The sequence below is a fragment of the Eulemur rufifrons genome, chromosome 8, assembly GCF_041146395.1.
Source record: "Eulemur rufifrons isolate Redbay chromosome 8, OSU_ERuf_1, whole genome shotgun sequence".
Classification (NCBI taxonomy): Eukaryota; Metazoa; Chordata; class Mammalia; order Primates; family Lemuridae; genus Eulemur; species Eulemur rufifrons.
Window position 1 is genome coordinate 106789662 of NC_090990.1, and position 11037 is coordinate 106800698.

General features: G+C 45.9%; 1 protein-coding gene across 31 annotated transcripts in view; it reads left to right on the forward strand.

Annotated features, from left to right (window-relative positions):
- The window catches only part of LOC138390872 (myomegalin), a 201279-nt gene extending 191556 nt beyond the window's left edge, over positions 1-9723 (forward strand). For 11 of the 31 annotated variants that reach the window (XM_069480750.1, XM_069480751.1, XM_069480762.1 and 8 more), the window contains 7 exons: positions 506-745; positions 3490-3606; positions 4155-4381; positions 5316-5459; positions 6569-6707; positions 7006-7052; positions 8648-9723. In XM_069480750.1, the coding sequence (XP_069336851.1) occupies positions 506-745; positions 3490-3606; positions 4155-4381; positions 5316-5459; positions 6569-6707; positions 7006-7052; positions 8648-8689 (956 nt within the window). In that variant the 3' untranslated portion in view covers positions 8690-9723. Of the gene's footprint in view, positions 1-505; positions 746-3489; positions 3607-4154; positions 4382-5315; positions 5460-6568; positions 6708-7005; positions 7053-7913; positions 7966-8647 lie in introns of all 31 variants that reach the window. The other 20 variants (XM_069480763.1, XM_069480768.1, XM_069480774.1 and 17 more) reach the window with 6 other exon arrangements.
- Positions 9724-11037: the final 1314 nt, after the last annotated feature.

An 11037-nucleotide genomic window follows, 5' to 3' on the forward strand; every position in this document is an offset into this window, starting at 1 on the left:
AGACTATGTGTGGAAAATGGAGGTAAAGAAAAAACATGGAAAAGCTGGAAAATTCACTTAGTTATGATCACTAATCTAAGGTGCCTCACACACATTCCTACATGCTGCCAAAAGCCTTCCTCCTTCTCATCTTTGATTTCTGAGTGTGAAGGACATCAAATCTCCTTCTTCTCCCTCATTCTCTACCTTCTCTAGCTCAGTGCTGACCTTCTGTGTTGGAGGATTCTGCCTCTAGCCTGCAGGATTAAGGTTACTGTAGAGATGAAATAACGGGCTTGTCCTCCTTCTCCAATCAGTGCCCTCTAAGTGCACATGGGGATGTGCGCCATCTCAGTGTGCCCCAGGCCCCACACGGGAATGATGACATCTCTCTCACAGACAGATGTGTGTACAAGACTCTAAGGTTGCAGTCCTTGGCAGAAAGGAATGTCACCGAGGAGTGTTCTGGCAAGTGCTTGGAAATACTTGGGTCAGTGCTACCAGCCCCTCCTGTGTCTTCTTTCAGCTTACAGCCTGGATGCCTGTCACCAAGTCCCTTTGAGCAGTGACTTGAGCCACCTGGTGGCAGAGATACGAGGTCTGAGAGGGCAGCTGGAGCAGAGCATTCAGGTGAACAATTGTCTGAGACTGCAGCTGCAGCAACAGCTGGAGAGCGGTGCTGGCAAAGCCAGCCTCAGCCCCTCCTCCATTAACCAGAACTTCCCAGCCACCGCTGACCCTGGAAACAAGCAGCCGATCCTCCAAGGTAGGAAGGAAATGGGAATTTGGAGGCCCTCAGCCAGTGGGGAGGGCACCAGGAGGTCTGTGTTGGAAGGGGCAATCTGTTTCTCTCATGCTCCTTAGGGGCAGGTTGAAATCGGAGATGCTCTAATGTAGCACCCTGCGTGAGAGTGTGAGATTCAGGTCAGACCTGGCTCCAGATTCTGTGTTTGCTCCTTACAGCTTGTTTGCTTCGGACAAAGTATTTAAACTCTTAGGTGTTTAAGCCTTAGTTTCCCTATCTTTAAGGTGGGAATAATAATTATATATATAACCTGTATGGTTATTTTGAGCATTAAATGAAATAATTTATTAGGTCATTAAATATGAAGTGTCCGAAAAAGTTTAGTTTATTATATCTGAAACAAGAAGCAGTACAATTAATCAAAGCATGCGCCTAAACTATCGGTGCAGTTTTGCCATCTTAACGGTAGCTTGCTTATACCAACAGCGAGGAAGCCCAGAGAGTGAATGGCAATGAAATCACAAAAGGCATTTTCCACAGCTTGTTGAGAATTGAATACTTTTCCTTGCAAGAAATGGTCCAAAGCCTGGAAGAAGTGATAGTCAATTGCTGCGAGGTCTGGTGAATACGGTGGATGACAGAGTTTCCAAGTCCAGCTGCTATAGTTTGAGCAGCATTGTTTTTTGCTACATGTGGTTGTGTAAGAGGATTGGCCTGCCTCTACTGACCAATCTTGGCTGCTTAATCACAGGCATCCTCATCATTTCATCCAATTGGTTGTAGTAATTGATTGACCGGTTTTCATGAAGCTGTAGTGGATAATACCAGCGATGGACCACCAAACAGACACCATTAGCTTTATTTGATGAATATTTGGTTTTGGACTGTGTTTCAGCACTTCATCTTTATCCAATCATTGTGCAGAATGCTTGTGATTGTCAAAAAAATCCATTTTTCATCACATGTAACAATACGGTGTAGAAATGGTTCAGCTTTATGTCGTGACAGCAAAGAAAGGCAAGCTTCAAGATGATTTCTCTTTTGATGCTTGTTTAATTCATGTGATACCAATCTATTCACCTTCTTTACCTTGCCCATTCATTTCAAATGGTCCAGTATTGTTGGAATAGTAATGTCAAACCTTGCTGCTAATTCACGCGTATGTTAAAATGGATTTGCTTCCACTACAGCTTTCAGCTCATCATTATCCACCTTAATCTCAGGTCACCCACATGGCTCATTTTCAAGATTAAAATCACCAGAATGGAACTTCTCAAACCATCGATGTACTGTGTGTTCATTAGCCACAACCTTCCCAAAAACCTCGTTGATATTTTGAGCTGTCTGTACTGCATTGATTCCATGATCGAACTTATTCATAAATAACATGAATTTTTGATTTATCCATGGTTTCACAAAAATTGCTCTAAAAAAATTACAAAATAATCACAAGCCAAAATGTGCATTTGAAAGACTGAGAATGTACCTTCACAATAAAAATAAAACAAGACGTGTCAAAGTGAAATGTCAGTGATATCAACTGTCAAACTTAGTACTTAAGGAAATCGGACATTCCATACTTAATAACCTAATATAAGTGCCTGGCACAGTAAGAATTGCTCGATAATTAGCTAATTAGCTCGATAATTATCTATTCCTTGTATTTGCACAGTGCTTTAATATTTACCAAGTGTTTTCAAATATATAATTTCACCTGAAGTAGGGCAGGTTTTACTGTCTCTGTATTTCACATGAGAAAACTTAGACATTGAGACTTAACAGACAGGCTGGGTTTTACAGGAGACAGGGCCTGGATTAGAGCTAGATATTTTGATTTTTAGCCTGTGTTCCTTCCATCTCACCATGCTCTGTCTCAGCATTGCTGACCTTCCCAGATTCCCTAGTCTGGCTTCCCTTTCCCTCACATGCGGGGAACTCAGTGTGTGGCAAAATGTTCCTTTGCTTAAGGAAACCAGGGCTCTGGAGAAATATTGCATGTTTTTTTGGCAATTAAGTAAGAAAATGTATGTGGACTACCAAGCATAGATCCCAGGCCCTAGGAACTGCTCAGCTTACGTTAGGTGGATGCCTCGCCCCCGCCTCGGGGCAGCCATGATGCTTGTAGCATTGAGTTATGCTCCCCTCTTCCCTCCGACTGGGCTCTCTCACTGGCTCAGTCCCGGCTCCTCTTCCTCCTGCACCCAGAGGCCTGAGCTGGAAAGTAGGCTCTGGGCCACACGTGCCTGATCGGGACCTTTCCTTCTTCTTTGTGTGATAATTCCTCCAGGGCAGGGCTGCTTCCAGGCCTCCAACAGGACATCTTTAACCCACCAAGTCTTCTGCCTCCTTTCTGCTCACAGGACTCTTAAGTCATCAGCATTATGGCTAGAATGTTGAGTTCAATCCCCTATGAACCCATTCATTCTTTGATTCAACATTTTAACACATCTACTATATATACTTATATATATTTCTATTTAGTTAGAAGGCATTGTATTTATAAAAATATACCCAATAGTTTTCAAACTAGAAGTTGGTTTCTCATGGAGCACCCTTCAATTGAGGGGACATCTTTTTGTTTTGAAGAATGGAAACATACTACACTGAGTGACTTGTTGGCTACTGCTTTTCTTTGTGGTATGTGGATGATAACATGCAAGAGGTGAGTCCTGCCTCCTTAGGGTTAGGCAATGAAGGCTATGCATGTGCTTGGTGTGCAGTGCATTCCAGGGTCCCTGAAAATCCTGGTTGTCTCTGTTCCCTAGACTCAGCTGCTTCCCCGCCAGTCCGGGATGTTGGCATGAATTCTCCAGCCCTGGACTTCCCTGGCTCTTCTTTATCTGCTCCTGGCTCAGAAACTGCCACATTCAACAGGACAGATGGTAAATATGGCAACTGAGGGGCTCAGGGACTGTTGATGGAAAGTTGTTAATGCAAACAACCTTTGGTTGCCAATGGGCACATTATCTGTACTTAGAGATTTTTCTTTGCATGCCCTAAGGCCATTAGCCCTACTCATTGCGTCTTCTGTGGCTGCCTTCCTTGTCATTATTCATCCTCCTACTCTTCTATTTCTGCTTCATTGTACTGTAATCTCTCCTGTTTTGAAAATGCTCCCAGTATTTAACTTGATTTCCTTATCTGTGTCTTCTCTACCCACAAACTTATTTATTAATTATATTTGTCCTATTTCATTTGTCAATAAGGAGAAAATTTGTCTCCTAGCAAGTTTATCATTATGAGATGATATAAGACAGATTATAAAAATATAGAACCCAAAATATCTCTATGGACTTCACACCACCCTTGTACATTCCGAGGCCTCCTTTCTGTTCCTTGCCTCTTTCGCCATCTCTTTCAGATTGGAGAGACCTGAGGATATCAGCATGAGTAACAGCGGGCTCTATTTTGTTGTGGTTTTCTTTTTCAGGCCTGGGTTTGGATACTTCTCCCGTAATGAAGAACGCTCCCAAGCTGGAGGGTGATGCTACCGATGGCTCCTTTGCCAATAAGCACGGCCGGCATGTCATTGGCCACGTCGATGACTACAGTGCCCTAAGACAGCAGATCGGAGAGGGCAAACTGCTGGTCAACAAGATAGCATCTCTCGTGAGATCAGCATGTGACTTCCCTGGCCTTGAAGCTCAGGGCACAGAGGTAATCACACGTGTAGCTTTAGGTACACTCTTTCCTTTTGCCCTTTCTTTTTCTGATTTCTTTCTCCCACTATTTTTTCTTCATGCTTTACATCTCTCAACAGCTGAGGATACCTTTTCCTCAACTGAAACGGCACCCAGGCCCTTCCTTCTCTATCTCCTATTTTCACTGTAGGTTCTAGATGTAGCTGACTGGGTATTTCCCTTCAACCACAGAAGAGCTCATGCAGCATCATTATCATCATGAATAGGGCATTTGTTAAGTGTCAACACACACACTTGGTGCTGTAGAGAGTACCCTTTGGTAGCTTATTGTCTGTTGCAGTCACCCAGGCACATGGCCACCTGTGGGCAGAATAAAATCAACCAGATGGATAAAAATCCAGGGGTTTGCAGGTGTGAGAAGCACCTGGCAGCCATGGATTTCCTATTGCGGTCAGCAAAGCATCCCAGAGTGCTTCACTGTTGAGAGTGACCAGACACCAGTGGCTGTGCTGTCCAAGCCACTGGAGACCAGTGGGCGCAGAGAGGTAGCTGTACCTCCAGGGAGCCCTCACACAAGACAGCAAGACACACATCCAAGTAGATAAGCACAGTAATGGGCTGCAGGCACAGTGTGAGAGGTTGTCTTCTGTGTTGTGAGGGCATCAGTGCAGAAGTGGGCCTTTATCCCAGGCAAGGTTCATAGAGGATGCAGCAAGGGGGATGAGTTCTGAGAGCCTTGTAGGTGCTCCAGGTGGAGGAGGGCATCCCTGGTAAAGGGAGCAGCACCTTGGTCCTGGGAGCTGCAAATGGCTGAGCAAAGGTTTCGTAGGTTCAAGCAGACCCATGTCCGTGCCTCACTCACAAAGGAAGCTTGAGCCCTGTGCCTGGAGCAAGGGAAAAGGCATCTCTCAGCTCCAATGATATCCATGGCTCCCTCCGCCTTTCCCCAGGTTCTGGGCAGCAAAAGCATCCATGAGCTTCGGAGCAGTGCCAGTGCCCTGCACCATGCCCTGGAGGAGTCGGCTTCCCTCCTGACCATGTTCTGGAGAGCAGCCCTGCCTAGCACCCCCAGCCCTGTGCTGCCTGGGAAAGCGGTAAGATGCCAGCGTCCTCTCCTGGTTCAAACCCAGCTCTTCTGCCCCTCCGTGTTGTTCTGTCTCCTCAGTCCCACAGCTTTTGAGAAGATCAGGAGCCACATAGTGAGTTGGGATAGATAGGACCTCTGGAGAGTGTCCCTGAAGGAGACCTCTGATCCACGGTGGCTGCTTTCATTGCAGCTCTGACTACATCCTTTCTCCTCCCACCCCCCTGGCCCCTGGATAAGAAATCAAAGAGGAACAGGAAGGGATATGGAGAAGGCAGAGACATGATAACCCTGGTAATCCATAAATGTTCGGTTTCTTTACCTTTCTGAAGTTTGGCTGAACTGAAATTCAGGGATGTGTTAAAACTTCAGCACCCCATCTCCCACCCCTCCTGTCTGCATAGTCAAATGATTGCAGAATGCCACCATGACTCCGTGAGCTTCTTTTAGCCACCCCCTGGGATCCCAGCGTATCACTTAAGTTTGCATCTCTGGCCAGGCCTGGGGAAAGTCAGCCACCTCTCAGGATCCACTCAGATCTCAGGCTGGCTCTGCTAGGCAGACCCTGGGTAGTCAGGTTTCACCGTCCCTTCCTCAGGGATTCTAGCTCCAGATCAATGTCACTGATACCTTTTGAGACTCAACTATGCTAATTCCAGGGAAGAGGGTGCTTTGCTATCTTCTTGTTGGCACAAATATTCACAACTTGCAAACTTTCCCCAGGTCAGACTTGTCTCCTCAGACATAATATTCCTGAACTCCGAAGTCTTATTCATGATGGGGAAGGGATAGAACTAATATCAGTGCTAACACTGAGGCCTTGTTTGCAGCTGGGAGTTTTACAGCGGCTTGGAGCCAGGTTCTCTTCAGCAACAGGGCTGCAGGCCTGTGCTGGGCTGCATGGGCATCCACATTCTAAATAGTCCTTCCTAACGGCCTCATCCTAAACTGTCCTCAGCTAGAGGGTTTTAGAGGGTTTTAGGGGCTTTAGTGAAGGGAAGCAAGTCCAGAGATAGGTGAGAAGATTATGGAATCCTACTTTGGATTAGAAAGAGCCACAAAACACAGGTTGCTTTGGGTCTTCTTACTGTTGATTGAGAGCCTGTTCCTCTTCCCCAGAGAGAATCAATGGAAAGGGAACTTCTGGAACTGAGAACCAAAATATCTAAACAGGAAAGGCTCCTTCAGAGCACAGCTGAGCGTCTGAAGACCACCACCCAGCAGAAGGAGAGCATGGAGCAGTTCATCGTCAGCCAGTGTAGGTGCCCCTGGGCCCAGGAGTGGGAGAGGAAAGGGGTGGTGTCCAGGTGCCCCCGTTGTGCTGCAGATGAACAGTGACCAGAGTAGCTTGGGGATGTCGGGAGTAGAGAGACTGATTGGATGTCCCTGAGCCTCCTGTGCCATTGGGAATTGTGGATGACGAGGGAGGGGAGGATGTGGAGCAGCAAAAGCCCCCAAGCCGAATGGCCGGAGAGACATGCTTTAGAATGCACACGCTGAGCAAGTAGGGGCCCTGCTGGTAATTTCTGCCCTGTGGGGCTACTTTGTTATTTCAGTGACCAGGACGCATGATGTTTTGAAGAAGGCAAGGACTAATTTGGAGGTAAGGAAACCATTGTACCAGTCAGAGCCTGCCCCGAACCCATCACCAACTGTCATCAGAGTCTGTTCCGTGAGAGTAGGTGACCCTTGTCCAGGAGAAAGCTGTGGGTCCGCCTGCAGGGTCAGAGGTCCTCCATGAGTGCCCTGCTGGTTTCCGTCCCCATCACCCTCCCAGCCAGTCAGCTCTCCCCCTTGCGTCTTTATTCACTCTCACGTTTTCATCTCTCCTTTTCATTCCAATGTTCACTCCTTTACGTCAAGTCAGGAGTCTGGAGAGATGCAATTCAGTTGGCTCTTGAGGTCAGCAGACATTTGGGAAGCTGCCTCTGAATTAGCTTTTGGTAAAGGTATCTGAAGGCCAGTTATGTGTTCTGGTGTTTCCTATATTACTTTATGAAAAAAACAAAAGGTGCAACCTAATAAATTGATTTCACTGCACACTCCTGGGTTGAGAACAGCAATTTGATTTTGATATATCTTTTTCTTTAAGTAACATGATGAAAGAGATCTGTTGAGTCTCATTGATCTAAAAGAGGATTTAATAATAAATATTATCTACATTTACTTAAAACACTAAGTGTTAGTCATTCCCTAGGAAGTACTTTGGAGGAAAACTTGAGGTATATGAAATGGTTTAAAAATCAAAAACCAAACCTTTTAACTTGAACTTTAAAGCTTTGTTGTAAGCGATTGAGCATAGTCCTAGAAACGGCCCTAAATCGTAACCTGAGAGAATGTTGATCCTCATAGAGTGAAAATGACTTGGGCCATGATTTAACTTGTTGTTTTTGTTTTTTGGGTTTTTTTGCTAATTCCCTTTTGTTCTTCTCTGATGATTCCTTTCTTTCCTGAGCCTGTTTAGAACAACACTTACAAGAATGCCTCTGTAAAGCCTTATTCCCGTCCCAGCAAAGGTAACCCAACAGTCTCTAGTACCCACTAGCTTCCTCCAGTGTGGAAGCTTTTCCCTCTACTTCCCTTTGATTGTTGGACAGGGCACCTGGGTTCTAATCCCAGGCTCGTCACTAACTGGTGTGTGGCTTTGGCTGGCTCCTTAGTCTCTGTGAGACCGCTGCCCCCTCATCTGTAAAAGGTGGACTGGACTTAGATGATCTCTGAGGTCCCTGCTGCCTTGGCCCCTCCCTCTCCTCGCTAAGGTAACTGGGGCACAAACTTAACAGGGGACTTCTCTGCAAAATGTCCTTTTCTTCCTACAACAGGCTGTTTCTATACGCATGTGCTTCATGTTAAGCACTTCTTTTTCTGGGAGATGGCAAAGACCATGTTTTTGCTGAGACAAAGTGACTTGGAGAGTGAACTGTCCTCTGAAGAGGGAATGGTAGCATCTGACCACCCAGTTTGCAGTGGACTTGAGCAGGAATTTCAGCATAGAGGGAGGTGGGAGAGGCTTTTCCTCTAACCTAGGGGCACCAGTTGTTCCTCCATTCTGCAGCGCATGCCCTCAGCTCATCCTCATAGCTGGCTCTCACCATGCTCCTGGCTTGGTCACCACATACCTCTCACTCCAGCCTCAGGAAGCTATCAGCAGGGCCTGACAGTACACTCTGATTTGGTTTGTTTCATTTTTGTCTGCAGGTGAAATCCCTAAGGGCCCTGCCGTGCACTCCAGCCTTGTGACCCTTGCCTTCCAGGAACCATGCAAGAAGCGCAGCCACCAGAGATCCTTAAAACAGCAGGAAGGATGGGCCTGTCCCCCTTTTGTGCAGCTACCTATCTGCTGAGGAGATTATGGGCCCCATTCCTCCAAATCTGCTGGAGGGTCCAGAAGAGGGAGTCAGAGATTGGTCCTGGTGAGACTGGTGGAAAGGCAGAAAGCCTTGCTGACAGTTACGGAATGCCATTGGCCAAGGTCCACTTGGCCCAGCACTAAGCAAAGTGTGTAGTTTGCGTAGAGATTTTTGGGATACTGCTTCGAAATAGCCCCAGTGGCTCAGAAACTAGCAACAGTACATTTCTCGCCTCATCAGCTGTCCTGAGATGGAAAACTCAGTGGAAATAGAACCTTGAATCTTTTGAATGGGTCAAGTGGTCCTAACACTGGAGCTCCTCAGGCAGTCCTGAAAGCACACAGCTGAGCAGTGGTGCCCTGCTGGACAGTGCCGGCAGGGGCTCAGCGGACACTACTCATAGATCCACACCTGACCCTGGGCCAGCTCTGTTGGGTCTCACTGGCCTTTAGTTTACCCCATAGCATCTGAGTTCCTTGAGTTCACATCACGAATGTAGTGACTTCCCAGATGCCATCTCAGGCTTAGACTAGCACCTCCTATTTTCCTATATGATCTCCAAATTGGACTGACCTCACTCTAAATATGCTATCCCATTTTGTCATCCTATCTTACCTCGGGAAAATTGGGGACTGATGGCCAGACCAAGCCCATTGAAATTCTTGTACACAGCACACCTGTGCTCATTTTTGAGTGGCCTGGGAGAGGCACCCAGCCACGCAAAAGTCTAGTCTGTGTCTTCACAGTGCTTATCGGATGTCTTTTTGTGTGTATAAATGTATAATATAGATTTATATATGTTGCTATAGCCATATGTTGAAGGCCAACATACCTGGTGGACAGGTTTGGTGAGAGGAAATCAAACAGTCTTTTTGGTGACTATTAAAGTGAAATCTGTATAAAGAAATAAGTAGTTTTTCTTTGCCTGCTTTGTTTCCCATTTCTACACCAGTCTCTTGACAGTATACTAGGAAAAACAAACCATGGTTAAGAAGCTCATAGTCTAACTTTAAACGATTAAGGTTTTCCCTCTTTGTCATTTTGTAAGAACCCTCAGTCTGAAAATATGAAGAATAGTTCTTATACTTGGTGTACCGTAGAATCAGCTGTGGGGATTATAGGAGCTACTTCCTGGGCTCCAATCCCAAGAGACTTAGTTGTCAAGGGCCTTTAAATCTTCATTTTTTTACAAAAGCACCCCAGCTGATTCTGTTGCAGGCAGGCTGCAGACCACAGTTTAAAAAACATTGTTCTGTAACACTGAATCAAAACTATAAATAAATTTGTTTAAGACCTTTAATCAAAAAGCATGTGTCATTCTATAAACATTGGTATAAAGATTTTTAAATATTCCTTGGGAAAAGTCCTTAGCTACATCCTTTTGACCTCTAACATTAAAATAAAGCTGTAACTCCACAATTATTTTTTAGAAACATTTAAAAAGCGAAAACAGGTAGGAGGTACAGAGTAAAATGTGGAATAAAACTCTCCAGTCATGGTTCCCTGTAGGAACAACAAATTGAACAACTATCTATACAAGAAAACACCTCAATAAGAGCTAAACAATCAGGTGAGAGATCATAATACCCAGTTTTAACATAATAACAAGAAAAGACACATTGAAGAGGGTAGGAAGAATGGTGTCTCATTGCCTATAGCACCCCTTCTCCAATCCTAGGTGGTGCGGTGCAGAGAGAGAATCTAATGGCTTGGAGATGAAGAGGGAAGTGTAGGACCTTGTACTGGAACTTAGTACCAGCCCCGCCACAGTAAAACACGGCACCAGGCCCTTGATTTCAGGTTGGTGCCCACAGAGGGAGCATTTAGACCTGCACCAGACCAGAAGGGAAGCTGCTGCCCTGGCAGGTGGAAACTGAGTTCCAGCCCACTTTACCACTGGCTGACTAAAGTGACCTTGAGCCCTGAATAAATTTCAGTGGCAGGCATGCCATGGTAACCACAGTCTTTGGGTGAGTCCCAATGCTGCACAGGTCTGGGAGGCTGTAGGCTTGGGATGCAACCCAGTGTGACATCAGCTGCTACAGCAGCCATGGAAACGCCTGCATCACCCCTCTCCCAACTCCAGGCAGTGCATCTTGGAGAAAGACTCCTTTTGTTTGGGGGAAAGAGAGGGAAGTGAGCTAGGGATTTTACCTGGGAACCCAGAGAATACTCACTGAAAGAACAAAACTGGAAGCATCATACTACCTGACTTCAAAATAAACTACAAAGACTATA